This window comes from Misgurnus anguillicaudatus, chromosome 23 (assembly GCF_027580225.2).
Source record: "Misgurnus anguillicaudatus chromosome 23, ASM2758022v2, whole genome shotgun sequence".
In the NCBI taxonomy this organism is placed as follows: Eukaryota; Metazoa; Chordata; class Actinopteri; order Cypriniformes; family Cobitidae; genus Misgurnus; species Misgurnus anguillicaudatus.
In genome coordinates, this window is record NC_073359.2 from 36,837,815 (window position 1) to 36,864,673 (window position 26,859).

The 26,859-nt window shown below is 38.1% G+C and overlaps 1 protein-coding gene across 1 annotated transcript in view; it reads right to left on the bottom strand.

The window, feature by feature from the left end:
- LOC129436367 (signal-induced proliferation-associated protein 1) overlaps positions 1–26,859 on the bottom strand; it is a 194,776-nt gene that overhangs the window by 94,050 nt on the left and 73,867 nt on the right. The window contains exon 2 of the mRNA XM_073862229.1: positions 10,609–12,214. Within this exon, the coding sequence (XP_073718330.1) occupies positions 10,609–11,695 (1,087 nt within the window). The 5' untranslated portion in view covers positions 11,696–12,214. The remainder of the gene's footprint in view (positions 1–10,608; positions 12,215–26,859) is intronic.

Sequence of the window (26,859 nt, forward strand, 5' to 3'; positions counted from 1 at the left end):
CTGAGATAATTCCATTTTTGTGAAGGACTTTTCATAGAGATCAGAATGCAGATTGATCTTTAAAACATACACGGAGTTCTTTCTCTTTCACGTGAGGCGCTACTTCCTGGTGGATAATAGCAGTATTGCGAGAAGCCGGAAATTCTCATCATTGGCAGGGAAGGGAATTTCTCTTAATTGACGAGTTATCTCGAAAGAGTTAAAGTAACTTAATTTTGTGCAATTTTCAGCCATTTTCAATGGAAATTTTTCACGTTTCATCATTAATATACAGTCCAGAAGCTATAAAGGGGTTTCAAGTCGATTGGAATAATGTTAGCGAAGATATTTAAAATCTGGCATGTGTAGTATTGCTGGACTCAACAACAGTTTATGGCTCCAAGGAAACAAGTCTCATGAAAATAAATCAACCCCAGCCAAAGTTACAGGCATGTAAAACATTTGTCTGACCACTAGGTGGCGCTGCAACGAAACTATGTATGCACCCTCAGTTTCTGACTGCCATCACAAATACCAAGTGTTGTGTCAATATGTGTAAGTATTATGTTGAGTTTACACCAACCGCATTTCAGGCGTCAAAATCGCGTCTACGGCGCATGGTTTGCCGCTTGAACAATTTGGATGTATTCGCGCGTGTAGAGCGGAGAAGACGCACGGAAAAAGCAAGTATGTGACGCGCCTCAGAGGCAAACTCCGTTCTTGTGGGAGGGGCAAGTGCTATGCGGTTGTCTGTTTGCAAGATGACTGATGTTGATTGTGCATTTATCAAGAGAGTTACCAGTTTGTATTTGGTAACCTTACCACAGGGGGAAAATAAACGTCACATGACTCAAAAGTGAAGTGCGTATTACAACTTACCAGGTTGCCCAATGTCCTCACTGACACTCTTCCAAGTGAGGTCCTTTTTATTCCTGTCTCTATAGAAATAAGAACTTGTGACGTATAGCTCCGGGTGACTGCTCACGGACAATATCAAGCGTTCGTTGAATGAGTGACTCCGGGCGGGGCTGCCACCACAGCAGCAAGCAGGCTCCTGATTGGTTAACGCGGCGCGAAATTCCGACAAAGTTCCAATTTTTCAACTCGGGCATCAGCCGCAAATTTGCGTGAACCGCAAAATGCACAAAAGCACCATTCGCGCCGCGTCTTTCGCGCCGCGCCAAACACCTCTTCCGCGCCGCGGGACCTCCAGAAGCGTGTCAATGCGTCTTCACATTGACTTAATATTGAAATCACTCGCGCTTCACGCCTCTACTGCGGTTGGTGTAAACGCAGCATTAGCCTTAAATCTGTTATTTCACACTCTACGTAAAATTATTTGATGCGGTATATGACAGCGGATTGATTTATCAAAATAATTTTAATAACATGTGCCTCGAGTACCTCCTAGATGCTATATGCTGATTGTCGTGGCAATCGGACAAAAGCTTTAGGACGAGTTAAAAAAGCAGTTTTTTAAATAATAAAAAATGGCATAAACATTTTCTGATGGAATGAAAATGTGCGTGGTAACTTTATGGACTATCGTTTATCGCCGTGCAAAATTGTATAACATTTCTACCTATGCTTCTATGGGCTAACAGATACAATAGGGGTCCTTGCCACTTTGGGGCTTGACTCTTAAAAAAAAATCTTTAAATTGCACTTTTTGAGATTATACCAGATCAACACAATTTACAAATTCACAGCAACAGTCAGGTGATTGAGGACATGAGCTTTAAACATCCTCAGTACACTGATTACACTACACAACGTGAACCTATTAATTAGCGATGCTGTCTATACAAAATACCAGCGATGCAACAAAAGCAAAGAGAATCCACTATAATCTGTGATAATGTTTGCATTGGATGCTGTGCACTGCGTAAGTAATGACTTTTATTGTCTACTGTAATACTGTACAACCTTTTAGTATTACTATAGCAAACTATAGTAAATTGTAATGTACTGTCATATTTAGTAGTTTTAAGTATACGTGAATTTGGAAGAAAATAATTTAGTATACCTAAATATTTACTGTAGTATGGTTCAAATACACTTTAGTCCCACAAAATTATTTTTAGGTTGTTTCGCCCTCCCCAAAATATTGTGTACCAGCCGCCACTGCAGCTAATTATTATCTTTTTTGCAACAGCCATCAATCCATTAGGAGTCTGATAAAAATGTTAATTTACATGAATAAATGTCAGATGCACTTAGAAGATTTTGCATATGAGCTTTTTGTTTTTTTTGTATTCAAGCAACATTTAATTTTGAATTTAATCAAAACGGTAAAACTACAAAAGCTGCGCCGCTGTCATGCCCTGTCAGGTTTTAAATCATAACCTTCTGGGTCTGTAGGTCTGAGTCCGTATGAGACGGCTTCTGGGTCCGGACACAAGATCGCCTTACGCAAATAACCTAGGCAGAGCCAGCCAATTGCGTTTATGGAAGACCGGAGCATGTGTAACGGCCACTGTGATTGGCTGTTGGCCACGCTTCAGACAAGCCTTCCGTCAAGCGTTAACACTTCTGTCTCGTGTGAATGTACCGTTAGAGTGAAGAGCACAGGTGTAGCAGTCTGATCTTGGGCACTTAATAATGTAATTAAGAAGTCACTACATGTTTTAAGCTATGTACTGGTTAGTTAATTTAAACTAAGGTACAGATGGATAAGGTATGTGTCAGGGATCTCGGGGATAACAGAGGTGAACCCAAACGCAGACAACAAGGGGTTAACTCAGAATATTTATTAATTAATAAAACAGAAAACAAAAAGCCACGAGGGGGCAAAACAACAGAAACAAGACAACTTAAACAGGAGTGGACACTAGACAGGGCAAGACACAAAACTACACTAAAACACTGAACTAGATACACTTAACAATAAACACTACTGGACTAGACTACTACGACAGCGTACTCACAGGTATTCAGAACAACATCAAGGCTAAAGCACGGGACAATGAATACAAGAGGATTAAATAGGGGAGCAAATCAAGAGGGGAACAGGTGATATAAATCAAACAATAATGAGGAGAGGATGACAAGGGAGCGGGGTAAGTGACGAGACACAGGAAAAATGTGGTCTAATATAACAATACTAAGACCACGTTTTCCCACACATAACATTGTACTGTCAGAACCCTGCCATACTGAACTAGATATTAATACCAAACAAGACTCCAGCATAATCCTGACAGTATGTAGATACACATGAAGTATACTTAAGCACAATACCTAATATCTTGGGGGGTATTGATCTGTTTGTGTTTTCCCTAAAACAGGCAGTTTTTCCTAAACTATCCTAAAGGTACAGTATAGCACAGTGCTTCCCGATCCTGGTCCTTGAGGCCCCCTGACAGAAACTTATTTAAAGCAACACTATGTAGTTTTTTGTACCTTTAAATAATGTCTCTAAAATTATTTCAGTGATAGAACAACTTTTAACTGGACAAATTGTACTGTTGCTGCAACCTGAGCAGCCTCCTAGCTGCTACAAGCACACTCTGAAAGTGGTGGTGAAGGGTAGAGCACACAGCCCCGCCCCTCCACCTGCCTGCAGAAGAGTGTCTGATACCAGGCACTGTTGCGCTTTTCAACCACATGGGGGAGCTGTAAGTCATTTTTACTTGGAAACTACATAGTGTTGCTTTAAAACACCTGATTCAACTTATCAGCCTACTTCAAAAATGGTAAACATGTCTCCCTAGCAAGCTGATGAGTTAAACCAGGTGTGTTAAATAAGTGGACATCTAAAACTTTCTGGGAGGGGGGCCTTGAGGACAAGGAAAGTCAGCACTGAGCTCAGTCTCAACCCACTTTTACTGGTATTACATTTTCATGAGTCACATGATTTGTTTCTGTGATTTGAGAACAAAAACCCGATGACGCATTAGGCGGCGACAACAACAAATCAACCCAGACAAATTTCAAAAAGAGCCAGGTAGACTGTACAGTAGGAGGAGAAACTTGTGGAGTTATGGAAAGATAAAGAATGTTTGTGTCAAATTATATTGTTTCGCTTTGCTAGCCTCCGCTTTAGTGTGTGTTCGCCCAGCCGTCATCGATCGATGACGTAAAACTGCAGACATGTTTGTTTGCGTGCGTCTGATTTTAAGTCTTTAAACTCGTACAGTCTGACATTGATGGAAACTGAGATCATACAGTGTGACATGGACTTAACTACAATCTTGATTGCACAGTGTGGCAAGCAACAATCCTAAAGGACTATTTAAAATCGCACAGTGTATACCGGGCTTTAGTGGAACTTATCCGGGTTTACAGTGAGAAAAAACATGCTGTTTGTCTTTTAAGAGGTTGGACAAGGATTTGCTCTTTTGATTTGAGAAAATATATAAATAGATCATTACGATCTAAATCTCCCTGTTACAGGTAACAGCTGTGTAACTGACTTAACCAGTTACATACTGTAACATTGGTGAGGTAAGAAGGCAGGTTGAGGTAGCGCAGGGCTATTCATATCTCACCCTGGAGGGCAGAGCACTGCATAGTTTAGCTCCAACCCTGATCAAACACACCTGAGCAAGCTAATCAAGGTCTCCATGATCACTAGACAATCACAGGTGGTTAAGTTTAATTGGGTTTGAGCTAAACTATGCAGTGCTTGGCCCTCCAGGGTAAGATTTGAATAGATTTCGAATTTGCGGTAGCGGATCCAATTGCAGTTTTTATTAGAACCAAAACATGAAATATGGTAAGCTAGGCAAACAGAACAGAAACACAGAAACCAACACATACATCATCTGTGCTCTAAACGGGGTAGACAGTGACTGTTGGATTTTAGAGGTTCACCCACAACCCACATTTATGATTTTCATATAGTCTTGCACAATTTTTATTATGTTATCCTCACATGACTTGTGTACCAATACTAATCTGTCATATGCCTTAGCTTGGAATACCATTTCCTCTGGATGTGCAGAACCTTCAATTGAACTGGTCAACTTAAGTCATGATGACGCAAGCAGACCTCCTTTTTCTCCATTTCAACTTCCCTGTCCAGCTATATATCTGTCGATGAATCATTTTACTATTATTTATTAGACGTGTTTATCCTGAGTGTTGATAACAAGTTTGTTCAGACAATTCCATGCTATTGTTTTAAGGTGATCAATACTTCCTCTTTTATCCTTATAAAGTTACCTTTTTTCAATAACCTCTGACTATGATTTTAACGGCGTTCTGTGTCTGTGTCTTTCATGGTCCCTGATATTAGATCTCTGCTGCTCTGCTCAGAACACCAGATTACAAAACAAATTCCTAGACAAAGAATTTATTCTAACAGCGACTTAGGCATGTACCGTGTCCTGGGTTTCAGCGTGACGTTACAATGATTAGGTCCAAACTGCAAACAGTCAGCAGAGAGAGTGTTTACAGATCTCCATTTAGCCAAAACCAATAAAATAATTGTTTTTATTTGAATAAGTTCAAACGAGGGGAGAGCCATCACTTTTAGGACCAACACTAAATCCCATGTTGCAACAGTGGGTGGGCAGTAAGTTCTAAGGCGTCGGGCACCCGTAAGAATTTTGTCACCAATTAATTCCTGCCTACCCATGGGCCTCCAAAATCAGTGTGAAATACCACAACAGTGGTCACATACACTACAGCGGTGGAAGGCATGCTGCCTGCATCCATCCGGTGCTGTAAAAAAGACAGAACGGCTGACACGGAACCAGGTCAAGCTCATTCTCCTGGCACCATGTAGTGAAGACGACCACTTAAGTGTGTAGAGAAGCCTCGGTGCAGGAGCCCACGCCTGCGTAAACATATCGAGCACACAGTCCTCACCGGTTCCTGCACATCTTAGGTGTGGCCAGGTAGACTCAGTGATTATATTGGGGTGGCCAAAATAAATCACAGAGATATACATTCAACAGAATTACAAACATACACAAAGGATTATTTCCAATGCTATACAAAAGAAGGAAAATGTATGCTGATAATTTCTGAAGAAAAAAACTGCTGGTACCCTACACCATTTTTAACTTTTATGAAAGGTAACTAGGTAAATAACATTAATTTGACCTGATCACCTGAACTTTCGCTGCTGAAGTAACAAGTTTAAATGTTACTGCTTTAGACTAGTAGAGCTGTATGGATCAGCTCTAATGTCAAAGAACCCTGTTATAATAAATGATAATAAACAGTTTGTCCCTTAAAGGCAGTTTGCAGCTGTTCAGCCAGGGCTACAGACTGCTTGCGTCAAAAAGCACCAAGAACTTAATTTGGCACTGCAAAACAACTGGTAAATGACATCAAATTAGCGTGCTGCATTAAATCAATTAGGGTTATCGTTGCTTTCTCCTCTCTGATCTTATGCAGCACTAAAGGCAGCAGCTTTATAGGTGGAAATGTGTATTTGCTGGCGCTCAGCAATTGCAAAGTCAGCGCATCTCCGCCCAGAGGAGACCTTCTCACTGAGAAGAACAGCAGGCAGTGCGCATTCTCCTCAGACATAAACAGGTACACATCACCTTTCCCAAACTGATCACAAATCAACGCGACCAACAGGGGGCTCAGATTCCATTTTCCCTGAGGAATCCAGTTCCTCGACAGCATGTCTGCTCCGCAGTTCAGTCTGCAGAGAACGTGTCTGAACAGGGGTCTGGAGTGCATGCCACACTGCGAAGTGCGACCGAGACGCACCCCCAAGAACCCAGTTAGAGTGCTCTTATGCATATTCACACGCAAACCCAGGTTGTCTAAGTCTGAAAGCAGGGCCTCTCTGTGGCTGATGAGCACAAATCTTGTGCTAAAATCGTCCAGATAATTCAGGATGCGCATACCATTTGCAGCGTCGTGTCCACAAATTTTATGAATGTGCAAGGGCTGAGAGCCAGGCTGAAAGGAAGGACTGTGAATTGGTATGCTGTGTTGTTAAACGCAAATCTCAGAAAGTGCCTGTGGTGAGGGACAATCTGGATATGGAAATAGGCATCCTTTAAATCCAATGAAATAAACCAGTACCTGGACTAAATGTGGGCGAGGATCTGTCATTCTGAATGTGCGTCTGTACAGTGCTTTGTTTATTGGTCTCAGGTCCAGGATCTGTCTGTGTATATATGCTCATATATTAGGGAAGCACCAAAAGGAAAATTCTTGGCCTAAGCCGAATAAAAAAATCTCAGCAAAAAGGCTGAATAATCTTTTTTCATTTTCATAATTATTTTGCCAATTTTTCACCATTTCTCACAGTTACATTCAGAACATCCTTTTTACTATATTTATTTTATACATATTAGGGATGCACCAAAAGGAAAATTCTTGGCCTAAGCCGAATAAAAAAAAATCTCAGCAAAAAGGCTGAAAAAATCTTTTTTCATTTTCATAATTATTTTGCCATTTTTCTCACAATTTCTCACCGTTACATTCAGAACATCCTTTTTACTATATTTATTTTACCATTTGTAACAATTACAGGGGCCATGTCACAAGACTTTTTAAGATGTCAAATAAATCTTTGGTGTCCCCAGAGCACATGTGAAGTTTTAGCTCAAAATACCATATAGATAATTTATTATAGCATGTTAAAATTACCACTTTGTAGGTGTGTACAAAAATGTGGCATTTTGGGTGTGTCCTTTAAAATGCAAATGAGCTGATGAAATTCAAAACTGATTACAATGATGGTGGTTTGTTGCAATTGAAACTAAATTGTGCTGTGAATAATTTTCTCTCTCTCTCTCTCTCTCTCTCTCTCTCTCTCTCTCTCTCTTTCTCTGCACTAAATGGCAGTGTTGTGATTGGATAGTGCAGATTAAGGGGTGGTATTATTATAATAAGAGCCAAATTTCAACGACCTTTTTTTTCATGTGCTTGTAGAGAATGGTTTACGAAAACTAAGCTACTGGGTTGAACTTTTTCACATTTTCTAGGTTGATAGAAACAATGGGTACCCTATCATAGCACTTAAACATGGAAAAAGTCAGATTTTCATGCCATGGCCCCTTTAATTTTTTACATTCTAGCAGTCCTTATAGAGTTTTTTACACCAAGATCATACCTTTTGATAAGTTATGGCTATCTGAAGTCGGCTAATCGCTGATATTTTCAGGAACTGATATTTTCAGGAACAACAAGTGAGGAAAGGGGGAGGTGCACCAGGCTCCTATTATATTATCTTAACCACAGGTATTCACTTTTATTATTAAACTTACTGATCCTCCCCAAATGACAACAACTTAAGTATTGAAGTAAGTTTTACATATATCAGGGGCATAGTCTGTGAATTTTGATCCCCTTTTGCATGTCTAGTTGACATTGTAGCTTACATTAGAATAGCAGGCACACCGTACCTTGCCCCAGTATGAGCTCGTGCAATAGCATGACAAGCTTACTTTCATCAGACACTTCCTATTCAGTAACTTCTCAAAAATCTGAAACACTATCTCTGGATGCAAAATAGTCCATTATAACATTGTTTAGGGCAATGACATCACCAAAATTGATCAGAATGAGGCGATTAAGATAATTCAAGTGAGCAGGTATTTCTGATTCCATTTTTTAACATGCTCTCACAATAAGGTTTTATAAGTTTACACAGGACAGGCGGGAAACATGCATTAATAAACATTCATTTGACATGCTATGTGGTTTATTTTGATAGGTGAACAGTCTTTGTAATGTTAAGAGAGGGAAAGCTATGAGCGATTGTGTTGCATCCTAACAGGTCCGTGTTTGCTCTTGCACATTAAAGACACAGTCTTTTCAGCTTGTCAATATAAATCGCTGTTTTATTAATAAAACTAGTAATTTTTCCCAAGAAATTTTCAAAGATGATAGTTAAGGTGTTATAAAATAATGATTGAATGAAATCCAGTTCTAACAAAAATTGATATTTGATTTATTTTTCTGAAAACGTTACGGCGCTACTGGTTTTAGCAGATCGCATCACATAAACCTATTCCTTACTTCCGGTGATGTCATACTGGACCCTATGATTATAGAAATGGAAAATGAAAGTTAATCTGGAATGCTTTGTATTTTGAGATTATTTTTAGAGTTAGAGTTTGTCTAAAACTTGCCTGTTAACCAAGGGCTTAGGGGCGGTTCAAATTTTGCCCCTTAACCTGCATGGAAAACGCGACCATGCTGCTTTCCTACTTTCCAAAGCGCTTATAATGCGACATTCTGAAAAGTTGAATTATTTTTTAACTGGCTGGGGCACTGCCACGCCTGAAAAAAAGAGTGTCACAACACTCTCTATTTGAGAATGTTACATTCAGAATAACATATTTGCATGCGCAAAAGACGAGAAATGTGAACTGCCCCTTAAAGGGGTCGCACACCAGATGTGCAGCTCAGCGCCGTTCTAAAAAAATCAAACACATTGTGTTTTATGAGTATACGCACACGTGCGCCGACAGGTGAAGCCTATCCGCTGCGCCAAGCTATAAGGGGGTCTCACACCGGACGCACAGCTCAGCGCCGCATTGCGTCTAGGACAACTCGGAGGTATCGTAACCGGAAGTGCACATTAAATAGCGTGAGCTTAGTCAGATAGCGTCTTCTTCAAATTGCAAAATATACGTTAGCAGCCAATGTTAATCGCTAATGATTTGGGACAAATATGATGTTATTTAATGTTGAGTGTTAGAAGCTAGATAAGATCGAAGATGACAAGATGAGGTCAATAGAAAAAAGACAACTAAATGGGCAGTTAACACTTTCAGTGACTTTTTGCGCCAAATACAGAACAATTGTGATTTCAAGATGTAATCTGCATCTCTTTTAACTGAGACATTGCAGGAGTTTTATGCCTCTCAGTCTACCACTGGACGCAAATACAGTGTTGCAAGTTTGATGTGTCTCAGAGCAGATATAAACCGTCACATTACAAAATACAACATCATAAGTAATAAAGACTTCAAGTTAAGCAATGCCGTCTATACCTGCTCTGAGACACATCAAACTTGCAACACTGTATTTGCATCCAGCAGTAGTCTACCAGCGATAGAGGCATAAAACTCCCGCAATGTTTCATTTAAAAGAGAAGCAGAGTAGGTATCATCTCGAAATCACAATTGTTCTGTTTTTGGTGCAAAAAGTCACAGAAAGTGTTAACTGCCAATTTAGTTGTCTTTTTCGCATTGACCTCATCTTTGTCGTAGACTTTAAAGAAGAGACGGACACAGGTAATTTGCGCACGCATATCTCTCTCTCTCTTTCTCTGGTCCTTCTCTTTCAGTTCTCTTTCTCTCTCTCTTTTAATACTGAATTTAAATAAATGTGATCATTCATTCAAATAAAAGCAATCTGACGGAACTAACGAGCCGTAACTTAATAAAATAACCATCATTTTTTAACCATCTGTTAACAGCTTTATCTTGTTTTTATCTTGGCAAATAAACGTGGTATTAGCTGAATAATCCATGGCTAGCCATGCATTAAAGGGTTTTTAATGCACGAAAGAGGTTCCTCTTTGCGTCAGGTGGTTTTTCACCTCTACATTGTGCATTAAAATCCTTTAATGCATGGCTAGCCGTGTATTATCTCTTACTTATATCATCCAACCATAGGCATACAATTTACATCACATAATTCACATAACTGTTCTTTGACAAATATGACTATTCCACAAACAAATTTTGGTCAACCACTCACCTTTCATATAAAAGTACTTGTGATAGTAACGAGCCCCTAGGTCCGTATGTTCTATGAAGTAGTTATTTTTCCCTTGTTGCTGAACATGGCTCTCCCTGGGCTCCTCTAACACAGACACAGCATCATTGGGAGTTTGAAGATTTCTCCATCTACCTTTGCCACCTCCTGTTAAGCCGATTCCCGGACTCTCCTCTCCGCCCATCTCATTCCGAAAGTGTGGACAGCTGAGCAGGAGATCACTATCATTCCCATCTCCTTCGTCCAGCAAAGACTTCTCTACATCCTCTGAGCTAGCCCCAATTCCTACAGGGCCTCCTCCACTCTGAGACAGTGAGGAAGGTCTGGATTCTGATAATGGACCAAGCTGAGAGGCAGCTGATGCACCAGATGTAATGTTTTTCTTGCGACCAATGCTGTCACGATTGGTGGCAGCTTCTGTCAGATCGAACAAGATGCTCTGCACATCATAGTGTGCAAAATTGCGCACCCAAGCACCACATGTGACCTGATCACAAGGAAACTGAGGGGTCTGTAGAAGGGATGGTTTGACCCTCTTTCCAAGCACCTCCGGTTTAAGGGGCTTAGCCTGTTTGGAACTGTCTACTGCAGGAGGGCTGTTTGCTTGACAGAAGCTATCTGTCTCCTGACGTCCCATCAAATGATATGAATACTTAAAGTGCACAGCATTGTGACTAAGAGCTCCCAACTCATCTGGACCAGGACTTGCACACTTAGTCCGTTTCTCTAATGAGGACAGGCTACCATATTCTCTGTGGAGGGGCTCCCCCTGCCCCACTGAACGAGTTTTGTTACTCCCTGATCGGATCTTCCACCCGTCTTGCCTTGCTGGGTCTAAATCACCCAAGGTTACATCACTGTTGCTGCGCTGCATTAAATGTCCACGACCTTCTGTCTTCATACTCTGTCCAGCAGTGTTGGGTGTCACAATCTCTTTGTCTGTTTCCTCTGTTACTCTCCTGGGGGTCCATTCTGTCATGATTTGCTTGTGGTCATAATTTACTGTTGCTAGGGGTGGGTGCTTCATCTGTCTGCGAAACTTGCGGATGAAGAGATCGTCTGACTGCATGATGTTTAATGTTTTTAGGTGGTAGGTTTCTCTTACTTTTCAGTTTCTGTTTGCCAATTTTTCTTGTTTCTCTTCACAAAATTTATGTAAGAACATTAATCTAGAGATTTTGGAGAATCGACATAAATTTTCTGTTTTATCAATGAAAAGGAACATTTTTCATTACAGCTTTGTTCGATAGGTTCCTCATCCACAAAAATATTTAGACTGACTGAGTGCAACCTTTTGAATCAAGTAATAGCCATGCAAGCTCAAGTGAAGGCTTGAATCTCTTATTAGCCATCTTGGCTAAATGTATAAATGTATTAATGTTATAGGTCAAAAATAAATGTTATTATTAATGTCATAGGCCAAACCCCATTAGACTGTAAAAATGTGTAGATTGACTAAAGTTGGACCTCCTAATTAAACCTGGTCTGGTTCATTCGGTCAGGTACATGTTGTCATAGCTGTCTGTTTAGTTTGCTGACCACAAGCTCATTGCCCTCAGAGACCACAGCTGCACCTTCCACTGAATTCCTAAAGACAAAGACAAAAAAAGTTTTTGTTTAAAGCTGCAATCCATAACATTTTTGCAAATGTACATTTTATTTACAAAATATAAAAATGTATAAAAGAAGTAAAACAATATATTTATTCAATGACAGGAATTTTTTTTTTTAAATCATTGTACCAATGTTTGCGAGCACATGTACTAAATAACATTCAACATTAATAACATGCAGTATTCAAAACTGTTCACTTTATAAATAAGGAATGCAACACTTTGCAATAATCACTGTTTTGTTACCAAGAAGTTTCTGGCATAGACAATTTTTTTACTGTGTCCTCAAGGCGACATGCCTCTATGATTTTTGTTTAGGTACTAGGGTTTTTTTTTTTGGTTCTTGTCATTTTTAAAATAAATTATACACATTTTCAGACATCTACAATGCTACACAATTCAATACAATTTATTAAAATTTTATAGTGTTTTAACAATTGTTTATCGTACCAAAGTGGCTTTACATGAAAAACAGAGAGAAGCAAAAAACAACAAAGCATGGTAGTTTTAAATACAGTTTAGGGTGGCGTATTTGAAGTTATCAATACTTCATGTTTGTTTAAGGTGTGATTACTCTAACACATTGTCTTGTTTGAAGCACAGAGGAAAGCCTTGTGTCTGGACAGATATGGGATTGTGTGTGTAATGAATAGAGATCGAATGAAATATCTGTTTCCCGATGTGTCCCCCAATATTTAAAGTCGCAATGGAGTGTTTCCCCTAGGTTTACAGCTTTGGGGGGGGGGGGGGGTTGGTTGGGTGTATATATACAAAAATATATTGCTCATTCATTGTTCGTCAATGTTAGTTGAAACATTTATATGATAAACAAATTTTAAATGATGCATTTGTTGGAGAGAATAATCCTGTTTCTTAATTATCTGTTCTGTTGTCAGACTTAAACGAGCAGACTATAAAGTAGTGAGTAAACACGATCCAGTAACACCTTGTGTTTAATCCAACCAGCTATTCCTTTAACTCTGCTGAAATCCTGATATATAAACTCGATTTATAATTGTCTGAGAAAATCATACATTTACATTGAAGCCTTACTGCTGTTGCTTTTCTTATCATGTCTTGTTGTGTTATGATCAGTTTTATTTCAAATGTGAGTTTTATTGTAGGTCACGTACATGGTTTCTGTAAAAAGTTATTTAAGACTTTAAATGGCAAATGTCGAGAGGGCATTATTTTTGCACAAAGTAGCCTACATTAAAATGATGCGCGAACCTCTCCTCTTGTGGGTTTCCTTTGATTTCGGACAAAACTGGGACGTGTGCATTCAGGTATGCGCTGAATTTCTCTCCACTCTAGCCCAGAGAGTGTGCATGCACTTTAAATCTCTTCAGTCACTTTCATGCAATTGTTTTATGTTTCCCACACACGTGCGCATTCTCTCCCTCTCTATCATGCTGTACATTGTAGTAACTCTGTGTAACAGTAACAGTGTATGCTGTCATATTTCTGAATTTGCACCGAATTGTCTGCGCTATTAGGCTACGCGACCAGGGCTTGATATTAACACCCGCCAAACGGGGTAGATTTCGGCTGTGGCGGAAATGCTAACCTTTCGTCTTCTCTGTCAGTAACATCCGTGTCTGTTGATGTTTATGCAAAAAAGAAACTATACGGAGGAACGGACTTTGAAAACATCGTCACCTTTTCAGTTATGAGGCGTGCGCTGCACGCAACATGACAGAGCGCGCGTGTAGTGAATTAAGCCAAACAGTAAAATATAAATGTGTGCACTCAATTGGATAATTTTAAACGCGCAAACACAGACAAAAAAGACATGCCATCGTAGAAATAAGATAAATAACATATTACTTGAGGGCTATTTAGTTTGTTTAATAAAATAACAAATTGTTATCTGGCGCTATAAAGAAAATCAAATTTACTTGACCTTCAAGACGGGCGCCCCCCTTATATAATGGTAGGGGAAACACTGCAATGAAAAAATATATATATATTTTAATTTTGTGGTATTATTAACAAATGACTTATCTGTGAGCTTCATTATTTTTAAAAAATTTGTGTGTGCTCATAATCTTTAATCAAAAATGCAAATCTCCTCCCCTCCTCAAAACGATAGGTGTGTTCGACTTCATGCGGCGCTGCGCAGACCGATCGGCGGCTGACTTGAAGCAGTGCATTCCGATTAGTAATTTTGTCCGACTTCAGCTCGCACTGCAGGCACGTGACTGTGTCATATGGTTTTTAAGTACCGCGAGAGCGGTTCGAGATCAGCCACCTGAGTTAGCCAGCGCAGTTCGCGAAGAGGAGCTGCACGGGCTGTAATGACGACACAGCTGTTTCATGATTGGTCGGATTCACCACATGACAACAATCACGTGTATTTCGTGTTTATTTTCAGACCCTCAGTTCCACAAATGCTCACAAATCTGTATTTTTATAACAGTTAAAGCTATTTTCATGTAGTCGCGATGTTATATTGTGTCATCTTCATCAAAATAAAATGGATAAAAAACGTAGACCGCACTACATTGGTATTTAAATAATATATGCTTATGTTGAACTTTATTCTTGTAAAAACAGATGCTGTAAAGCCTCTTCAGTTCCACTCATGCTCATACACGGACATTCAAAACAGTATAATTCACTTTTTATGTAGTTTACATCTTACAAATCATGTTTAATGCGATTAAGCGAGCAAACGGCACGTGATCAGCCATGCCTGACGTAAATGCAGCAAACTACACAGCGCGTCCGACTTCTCGTCTCCGTTTTCAGCTCCTCCCCGCCTGCACGCGACTAATCTCGCCGATCGGTTACATCCAGCCACAGCCGATCTCGAACACACCTGATCTCTCTTCACTTCCAGTCATATGGTATGGCAGGTGGGCGGCGTCCGGGAGAAGATCGCAGCGATTAGCAATTAGCAACACGACCCAACTTCAAACGATCCAATCAGATCTCGATGGACAAATTCAAATCCAGCCCTGCCTTATTTCATTTCAGAAGCCGTTTCATTCGCATATACGTCACCACAGGGAAAATAAGGCAATCGCCACTTCTGTTTGAAATGAAAATATATTGAATAATGAATATATATTTTTTAAATATTGTGGTATTATTAACAAATTACTTATCTGTGAGCTTCATTATTTAAAAAAAATTTGTGTGTGCTCATAATGTCATGGTTCTGCCTTCTTGTCCTTTGTTTAATCTAGTCTTGTGGCAGAATCATGACAGACCCATGTTTTGTGTGGGTTCACATGGTCTCACTATTGGTTTACTAGACCACGTGTTTCCTGTGTCTTGTCTCTTTTACACCGCTCCCTTGTTAGCCTCATCTTTATTGTTTAACTCCTGTCACCTGTTGCCCTCATCAGTTCTCCCCTATTTAAGGTCCTTGTGTTTGTTGTCGTGTTTTTGTGCATTGTTCCTTACCTGTGAGTATTTTGTCTGGTAAAATCAAGTCTAGTCTAGTTTATTGTATGTTTAGTGTTCTGTCTAGTTAATTGTTAAGAGTTATCCAGTTTAGTGTTTATTCCTGTTCATTAAGTTATCCTGTTTATGTTGTTTTGCCCCCTCGTGGGTTTTGTTTTCTGTTTTTTTTATAATAAAAGTCTTCAGTGTTCATCCACCTCTGTCAGCACTTGGGTTCCTTACACTCCACATAACACATAATCTTTAATCAAAAATGCAAATCTGCTCCCCCTCAAAATGATCTCTCTTCACTTCCGGTCATAAATATGGCAGGTGGGCGGGGTCCGGGAGAAGGTCGCAGCGATTAGCAATTGTCAACACGACCCAACTTCAAACGATCCAATCAGATCTCGATGGATAAATTCGAATCCAGCCCTGCCTTATTTCATCTCAAAAGCCGTTTCATTCGTATATACGTCACCACGGGGAAAATAAGGCAATCGCTACTTCCGTTTCATGGCGACTTTAAGCTTTTTCAAATTATCGGATATCGGTTGTGTAATATTGGATTGATCAATGAATGGCTCCATCATGTGGCCGTTTTGAGAATTGGGTGCTGACATCACAGCATCTGAGGAGAAGAGGAACTTCATTAAAAGGACTTTGCTTATACTAATTTTGCTTTAATTAATCAACTTATTTAACATAACAGTCATTAATGCACAGATGGGATGTGTTATAAATGTCTGATATGCAATGTATGCAGCTTGTCTAAGAAAGAAAGACAAACATACAGAGTCACGTAAATTAAACTGATCCATCAAATCCTGTCCCAAATTAATGATGTATTTTTGCATTAATAAAACAGCCATAAATGAATCCTGGTAGAATTAAAAACGCTGAATTAAATGAATTTTTCTGTTATTAATATTTATATTTAACAGTAGCCTCATAAAATCACGTTCATATTGCTGTTCACTTACGGGTTGAAGGCTTAAGGGCAGCCACCACATGCAGCTAACTTTTAACAAGATTACCCTCAGTTATTTTAACATTTACTATAAACATTATTTTGCTTAAACATCTTAATAAATGTCTGTGGATATTAATTAATTATTTATTACCTTCGCAAGCTGTTGCAGTTTGATACAGTTAATGCGTGAGTAAATGCATAGATAAACAGCGCTTTGTCAACAGCCATTGCTAAAATGTACAAAATGTATATTTGATACTTATTTAGATTTTGATTTTATTGTACACTTTTTTTATTAAACTACAATGAACCACATGCAGACCAAATGCCAATGCTGGCCAGCTTGGCAAAAAGTATCTTTGTGTCCTCTTCTACATCCTCGGAGCGAGTGTTCTCTACAGCAGGGGACACAGTGAGTGTGGAGCGGGCACGGCTTTTACCTGAGAAAGTTGACATGGTGATTTTTCTAACAAAAAAACCTGCTAGTTTTGTTTTCTACATAAAAGTATACTTATATGTTGCTTTTATGACGTTTATGTTCTTTGATCATTTGTCTTATTTATATATTTTATTTATAAGTAAGACATATGCCCAGGATGTTGTAGGGATTTATTTAATTTTTTAGAAAAGATTGTGTGTATTATTGAACATTTCGAAATAAATAACAAAATGTTGAAAATGAGAGGTTTGGGCTCATTATGAAAGTCACTTAAGTCAGAGTAAAGTACCGGAAAAGGTACCACTGGGTACCGGTATCGGAAACGGTACCAGTAAAAATGTGAACGGTACCCAACCCTACAGATTACATAAATAGGCGGAGAGAAGGCGGTCCGTGTGGCTGTTCGAACACATTTAACCACATGTGCGTTTACACTACAAAAGCAATCCAATCTAAAGGGTTTTTGACTACCTCTGAATGTGGTTGAAAGTGGACCAACTCAAAACGTTTTGAACACTGTTTACACCTGTCTTTAGCGTCATCCACTTGTGATCCAATCGACGGAAAACACATCTTAATACCAAAGTGAAAACAGCCCCCAAGTCTCCTAAAAATCATTATAGCACAACATTCCTCACTGAGTCATTGGGGGTTGGGTCTTTATCTCATCAGGTGTGAATCACATAAATATTCATGACCATTGACCCTCCCTTGCATATTGCCTTTACACAACAGAAAATGTCTTACAAAAGGTAAATCAATATATTGTTTCATGTGAATGAGTGGGTAAAATGGTTTTTACATCTTTTTGTAGCAAATTCCCAACTCTACAAGATCTAGTACTTTGTTTGTGAACAAATGTTTTGTATGTGTTCCTTGGCCTTATTTCAGCAACATTTTTTTACGAACCATGCATAAACATATGTACGTTACTGTGGCTGGAACGCAATATGGTTGCTAGGGAACTCTAACTGGTTGCTAGGAAGTGAATTGGCATCCACTATTGATTATACGCTAAGCCATGAAAGAAATAATCCATGATGACTTATGATTTTAGATGTAGTTTGCAGTAATTTTAAAGTGCACCCATTTCATTGCTAAAAAACATTATTTTGTGTATTTGGTATGATACAATGTGTTCGCTTAGTTTATGGGTAAAAAACACATTATTTTCCACATACCATACATTTTTGTAACTCCAGATTTCCTTGTAGGGCTGCAACAACGAATCGATAAAATCGATAAAAATCGATAACTAAAAGAGTTGGCAACGAATTTCATAATCGATTCGTTGTGTCGCGCGACGCAGATACGTTTTTCTTTTTTTATAATTAACAGTAAGTGCCCCCTTTTGATGAATAAACATCGTCTTAATTTTTTTAAGGCGAAGTAATGAATAGTGTATTTGCATTTTGCGCGTTAGTAGAAAATCTGATTCATATCCGTTTTGCCACTACGCATTTATGTGGCCAAATGTAAATGGAACAGTTTTAACAAATAAGATAGTTATTCGATCAGAGAAAACACATGAAGTGACCAGGTGTAAAAAGATCCTTTGATGAAGAGAAAGGGAGTTCAACAGAAGATCACTACAGAATCCCTCCAGTAGCCCTTCAGGTGCAGGAGTTTACTCGTTATCCAGCTTGACAAGCATGACAAGTTAACTTTAGCTGTTTAAAGGGATACTTCACCGATTTAGCATTCAGCTTTGTATCTGTAGAAACCCGGCAGTATTACTGAATGACCATGTTTCCCTCCATCATTTCCCCCTGAGAGGAGAGATATCTGCATTTTGGTTCTGCAAAAAAGTCCTCCGATGATGCAAAAATCGTCATATTACATCATCGGAGGACTTTTTTGCAGAACCAAAATGCAGATATCTCTCCTCTCAGGGGGAAATGATGGAGGGAAACATGGTCATTCAGTAATACTGCCAAGTTTCTACAGATACAAAGCTGAATGCTAAATCGGTGAAGTATCCCTTTAAGATTGATCAGATATTTGGAGTGAAAACAGGACAAAGCTACTAAGTTAAAAAAGCATTTTTTGCCGTGTATATTCTGTGCTTTGTCCCATATATGTTATTATTGACAAATATATTTGTGTGTTATACTTTTTCATTTAATTTTAAAGTTATTTTATAGCATTTGTTCATCTTAAGCTGTGTTTAAATGTGGTGTATAAATGAACCTTGCACTTACTACAATGATGGTAATAATTTAATGAATAAGCTTCAAGTGAACTTGAGAGAGAGGAGAGTGTGTGTGTGTGTGTGTGTGTGTGTGTGTGTGTGTGTGTGTGTGTGTAGGCATATGTGGTTTATGAGACCAATTTTCAGGTTTACATACCAGCATTACAAGACCATTCGGTTTATGAGACCATTTTGTGTGGTCTCGTAATTCTGGAAATTTGAATTGTTATAATTAATGACTAATAATAATTCTAAAAATTATTAATGCTTGTATGTTTACTATATTAATACTTTTATTAAGTATTGTCGCTATTTTACTGTTATGACATACCTTTTTTATGACGTTTATAAACATGGTCCTCTTAAACCATGATGTGTCTGTGTGAACTCGGAACAGTGCCCCTGTAGGTGGGAATTGGTATTGCGTGGTATACACATTCGCGCCATATTACACACATATTCGCGCCAGATTACACACAAATTCGCGCCAAGTGCCATTGACGGAACAGTCAAGGAGATTTGCAGCAGAACAAACGCAGCAGCTGGATCTGTGGGGATAAAAGTAAGTAATATCTTTTATTTTTTACAAATAGTTGAAACTCGTAGTTAGTTTCAATTGTCAAATGTTCATTTGATGTTATTTAATAACTTAAAACTCTAGCAATGGCGTGTAGCACTGTAACGTTAATGTATAATAAGCTCTCAGACGCAAAGATGATGTAGATCTCAACTAATGTGGTAAATTAATCATTAAGAAATACAATTTGAATGAAATACAGTATATCGTTGTAAAATAAAGTGGCCTTGGGCACAGCAGACTGTCACGGGGCCTAAAAAAAACAATGCTGCGATATATTTTTTATTTGATAATTTAACAAACTCCTAATAATACAGTAGTTTGACATCTGAGTAAGCACAATTTTCTCTAATGTCGCAGTTCACGCGGTTTGAGCGAAGCTGGCTGAGGTGAACTCTACACGGGGCAATTGTCTCTCGCTCCCCTGGGCACGGAGCGTGCGATTTTCTCACCATGTCACGATTTCTGTATTTGATTTGAGACCTCGATTAAAAAAACATTGATTGCATGATTTTGCCCGTGGCAGTAACCATAAAACATGGCGAATATGGCGAATTTCAAGGATGAGAAAACATTAAGCATTATGAGACGGTTTTCCAAGGCTGCATTATATGTTAAAACCATGAAACGATTAGTCTACAACGCCGACAATAATTAAAATTGTGGACACATATCTTTGTTGTCGAGTGGTCGTTTTCATCTCATTTAGACTTAAACAAATATAAATGCATGTAATATGATTTGACCGCTACGACGCTGTAGCGCTAGAGTGTAATGCAGCCCTAACAAATCTGCGATAGATGAAGATGGATGAAAAAACACAGCGCAGGTTATGGCGAAGTGCAAATGAAAGTTTTACAACACTTAAAAACCAAGAATGCTGTCGTGTGTAATACATAAAAGACAGATATTGCCTTTCACGGGAGCACATGGTGCATGTTGGAGCACTTAGGTGGGAGGTAATACCCTAAATCTCTTTATTAGATAAATGAGAATGCAGTACTACCTATAATAATAATAACATTAATAATATAATGGTTACACTTTATAATAAGGGTCCATGAATCATAATGAACTTATTTTTACTTCAGCCTGAACTAATGCTGAGTAATGCATGTACTAATTATAAATTAATAAGGATTCGTCATTAAGTACAACATAACATGTTTTTTAGTTGTTAGTTAATGAATTAATAAACAATGAATTTATGTGTTGAGTTATGTTATAGTTAATGATGACTCATTATTAGTTTATAACTAGTACATGCTCAGCATTACTTCATATTTCAGTGAGAATTCATTTACATCAGTTCATGATTCATGGATCCTTATTATAAAATGTTACCAATATAATTACAGTAATGTGATGATTTATTTTCCAAAGATTAAAGCCTTTATCGAGCCTAGGAGTTTGGATAGTGATAATAAATAGTGTTATTGTAGTAACTCTTTTAGATACTATAGTCTGTTTTAGAAAATAGGTTCTTAATACTGCTGACAAGAGATGTTTGGGTTAAAAAATATTTTGTCTGTAATGCTGCTCAGTTTTTGTTTATTTTAATTTTTAAATATATTTAAACAATGCTTAGAAAGCATTTGTGTATAATTTGATCTAGACAGAAATCTGAAAACTTAAGAGAATGACCTGCCCAAAATTCATTAAAACAACTATTTCATATGCTGAAGTGATTTTCTTTTTCATTTATTATTAGTAAGAATATGTAAAACGTAACTTTAACTGATTAAAAAAGCTGAATAATAGTTCAAAACGCACTGATTAGTCATCAAAATAATCGATGATCAGTTGATGGTCTAATAATCGATAGATTATTCGATTATCAAAATAATAGTTTATTGCAGCCCTAATTAAAAATTATAATAATGCATAATGCTATTGTGAATTCACAAACACTGATTCATAGGGGTGTGACGGTTATTATATAACCGTGAGACCGACGGTTATAGTTGAACACCGTCATTAAAACTCTATAACCGACAAAACCGTGTTATTAAAATATTAAATATATATACCTTTCAAATCATCTCTTCCTTCTATTTAAATAAACAATAAATAATTATTCAAATAAACATGAACGACCATAATATGTTTTAACCGCAGAAAGGCTCCGCCCGCTTTTCAAGTTTAAATCCTCCCATGTTAATCTACTAACTCTCCTGAAAGCAAATTCACTGCTAGTTGTCTTGCTGTTAATTGTAAATAAACGTAGAACAAGTAGCTAATCAGTGTTTAGTTTATTCAAATGCTGGTTTCACATCGCAAGCATGAGCACTGAGCAGCGCGTATGCGGAGAACGTTTGCCGCGCGTGGCCATTGTGCTTTTACACCGGCTGCGTTTGCAGCGCATACTGCGCAGTTAATAACAGTATAACAATCTCAAGTTCACATTACTTTATTTTACATGCATTTATGAGCAAAACCTCTTCAAGACGCTTTTTAATCCACATTGTTTTCGTGCTGTTCTGGTCCGTGTAATGACAGATATAGACACAATAATAGACATTAAAAGCCCATGGCACAAATCTGTTTCTCTGAAGATTATTAAGATAATGATAGATAGAGGATTCATTTATGCTGGGCAGAGAGTGACAGCGCAGTCTTCTGGCAACAGTGTTTTTTAAATATTTAATTGCTTTCTGTTAAATTTCATTACTGTTTAAAACACACTTGGCATGACATTCATGATTTTATGGTAAAATGACACTTTCGCGTCAATCCACGAGCATTTAAACAAGCAAACCCCCCCCCCCCCAGACGGTTATGTGACGAACCGTCACATTTGACTCGCGTCATAACCGTCATCACTAGGGATGCTCTGATCGATCGGCCGCAGATCGGTATCGGCCGATAACGGCATTAAATGACTCGATCGGCCCTTGTTAAATTGGCCGATCTCGTGAACCGATCTTTCTGTTTACTTCTGTCTGTCATCATATGGCTCCTCAATGCGGCTGCACGTAGAGACCATTTTTACGCAGTGAGAGCATTTTTATAACCCGTGGCTGATGAGCGACGTGTAGATTTGCATTTCTCTCTTTGGCTTTACAGAGATATGTGTATTTTCTATGAGGACACGGTCCGGTCCTAACAGCGCGACCCGTCTTCACATCCCCATCAAACAGCGTATACAACACATATCTATCGCGGACAATTGCATCCTCGTGTCAAAAGTTTATTATTTGCATGCGTTTTAAAGTTTTGAGCGTTTAAACTTTAATTTTCCTCACAGCTACTCTCGTCTGCATACACCCGCCGCGCGCACACACAGCAGCCTGTCATCAGTGCACGTGAACAGAGCGATCTCTGTCAAGTCTTAAAGCTACAGTAACCTAATTCATCTCTCAATAAAATCACTATCTGCTCTTCACTAAAGAACTGTTGTACTTCATACGAATGCGTGTATATTTAATTAATACAGTAAAGACTGTTAACTGTTTTATTTTCATTAGTTTTTACAGACATAAGCCTTTATACAAATTATTAAATTTCTCTTTGCAGAAGAAATATTTGTTGTGCTAATTTATTTGATTATTCTCTATTAAAACAATAATATACCTAATTACTGCAAGTAATATAACAAAGGCAACATCTGTGGTTTTACTTTATCTAGAAAAAAATGTTAAAAGTTACAGTCATCAGTGAGCTTGTATATCAGCTTGAAAAATCGGTATCGGCATTGGTATCGGCCGATCACGAAGACAACAAATCGGTGATCAGTATCGGCCTGCAAAAATCCTGATCGGAGCATCCCTAGTCATCACCAATTCTGAAACCGGCACAGCCCTACTGATTCAACTAAATAAATATATGCAGTGTCAATTTCAGTTAGAATAACGTATAGCTAATGATGAAATCTTTTATATTAGTAACTATGAATATGAAAAAGCAGCCATTTTGAAACAAAGCATTACCAAATTCTCTCAACTTAAGCACTTATTAATATTATACTGTTTATCTGTAAAGATTTACTTGACATGATATTTTGTAGTGATTCGGAGTCATCGGAGAAGAGGACCAAATCCTCTGAAAGATGCAGAAATCCATGAACAAAAGGGCAAGGACAAAGACAACATAACCAGAAAATATATCAATCCCATCAAAGGTAAGTTTTTCTTTGTGTGTGTGTTGGCCATAAATAGGGCTGTGCAAAAATATCGATACAGCTAACTATCGTGATGTCTCAGAAGTTAGAGGGAGTGAGAAAATGGCAGAAAATGTAAAAATACCTGCAGCTTTCAAAGAGCTGTTCAGCTTGAAAAAGTATTGCAATGTATCGCAACATGCAACGTATTGTATTGTATCGTGATACGTATCGTATGCCATATACGGCCATTCAGCCAATGTCTCAGAAGTTAGGGAGTGAGAAAATGGCAGAAAATTTAAAAATACCTGCAGCTTTCAAAGAGCTGTTCAGCTTGAAAAAGTATTGCAATGTATCGCAACATGCAACGTATTGTATTGTATCGTGATACGTATCGTATCATGACCCATGTACAGTGTTGTATAAAGTACTAGAAAGCAGAACTTGAGTAAAAGTACAAGTATTGTACTAGAAAAAGACTTTGGTAGAAGTGAAAGTTGACTTTTAAAATATTACTTAAGTAAAAGTCTTAAAGTATCTGATATAAACTGTACTTAAGTATCAAAAGTAATTTTCTGATATTTAATGTACTTAAGTATTTGAAGTAAAAGTAAAAAGTTTTTTTTTTTAAACCAAGCAGTTAGAACTTTGATTGTGAACTTTATTGTGGCTTTCTTATGGTAAAGCATATTCAGGGTTCCCATTATCTTCTTAATCTCAATCATCAAATAAAAATCTGTCTTTTTTTCAGCACTTTTTAGGCACAATTCTCTTAAGTTCAAAGAGCAAACAGCATATTTTTAGAGCTGACATCAAATAAAAAAGCAGAAATTTCACTTTTGTATGAACTTAAGGTAAAAATGAAAAATACATTATAACTTATTTCTTTCAAAACATGAGCATATTTTTGAAAAAAGTGGAGTATCCCTTTAAGTTAGCTGCTCTACTAAGAAAAAAATGCCAACTCGTTGTGTGGCAATGAAAGCACTGTGACTTTGATACAATGCAAGCGTACATTCACAATGTATAACATTAGCACAACATTATCCTATAACCACTGAGTTTTAAGTTAATTAACATAAAAGGAAATCTCAAGTTTGACAAAACGTATGATGCTTTTAAAGACGTGAATTTAGTCCTAAACACTTTCTTTCTAACCTGCCACTGATTAACATGTTTTTAACAAATATTTCTCAATCTAACATTAGCCTACCGGAGGGAATATTTGGCTGGCAGTTATGCTATAATGTTACCATAAACAGTTAACGTTAAGCGTGTTTCAGTTGAGAGTTCTCTGTGAATTAAATAAATCCATGGGAAATCAGCGGTGTAATGTTAACGTTTATTAAACATGTGCGCCTGGCCATCACATTAGACAGATAATTATCTAATACGGCTTATGATTACTAATGTTTAATCACATTGACATTGTGGCTTTACTTAATAACTATTATTTTAACGTACCTTGATGTGATTCTTCAGGTTGGACGGGGAGTTTTTAAATGACAAAATGTAAGTGATTTTCGCTAGGCATAAGAGGCACTTTATTCGGTAATCGGGAATCTTTAATTCCAATGTACAAAAACATTTCTTACAAATACGGCCACGGATGTATAACGTTAGCTTTCTCACCCTGTTCATCGTCGGGGTGGTCGTTTACTAGGGATGCTCCGATCGATCGGCCGCAGATCGGTATCGGCCGATAATGGCATTAAATGACTCGATTGGTCCTCGTTAAATTTGCCGATCTCGTGAACCGATCTTTCTGTTTACTTTTGTCTGTCATGATATGGCTCCTCAATGCGGCTGCACGTAGAGACAATTTTTACACAGTGAGAGCATTTTTATAACCCGTGGCTGATGAGCGACGTGTAGATTTGCATTTCTCTCTTTGCCTTTACAGAGATGTGTGTATTTTCTATGAGGACGCGGTCCCGTACTAACAGCGCGACCCGTCTTTACATCCCCATCAAACAGCGAATACAACACATCTCTATCGCAGACAATTGCATCCTCATGTCAAAAGTTTATTATTTGCATGAGTTTTGATCGTTTAAACTTTAATTTTCCTCACAGCTGCTCTCGTCTGCATACACCTGCCGCACGCACACACAGCAGCCTGTCATCAGTGCACGTGAACAGAGCGATCTCTGTCAAGTCTTAAAGCTACAGTAACCTAATTCATCTCTCAATAAAATCACTTTCTGCTCTTCACTAAAGAACTGTACTTCATACGAATGCGTGTATATTTAATTCATACAGTAAAGACTGTTAACTGTTTTATTTTCATTAGTTTTTACAGACATAAGCCTTTTTAAAGGCATATTAAATTTATCTTTGCAGAAGAAATATTTGTTGTGCTAATTTATTTGATTCTCTATGTAAGGACTAATTGACGACGGGCCATTGAATTATAAGAAAATAATGCACACCAAGGTGGTAATGCGGCACGACGCGAAGCGGAGTGCCGTTACACCGCAGGTGTGCATTATTTTCAAATAATTCAAAGGACCGGAGTCAATTATTCCGCTTATACCACGGTTACCACAAACATTGCTCTGGTGCCTATTTTTAAGACATTTGAAAAGTTAGGTGTGCGGTTTACAGAAAAATAATCAACACCCATAGAACACTTCTCAGCCAATCAGAATGCAGCATTCAACAGACCCGTGGTATAATAAAACAATAATATACCTAATTACTGCAAGTAATATAACAAAGACAACATCTGTGGTTTTACTTTATCTGGAAATTTTTTTAAAAGTTACAATCATCAAAGAGCTTGCATATCAGCTTGAAAAATCGGTATCGGCATTGGTATCGGCCGATCACGAAGACAACAAATCGGTGATCGGTATCGGCCTGCAAAAATCCTGATCGGAGCATCCCTATCGTTTACGATAACGGGAGGTCCTCCAGTAGGTGCTTTCGTTGCACTTACAGTTGTGCTT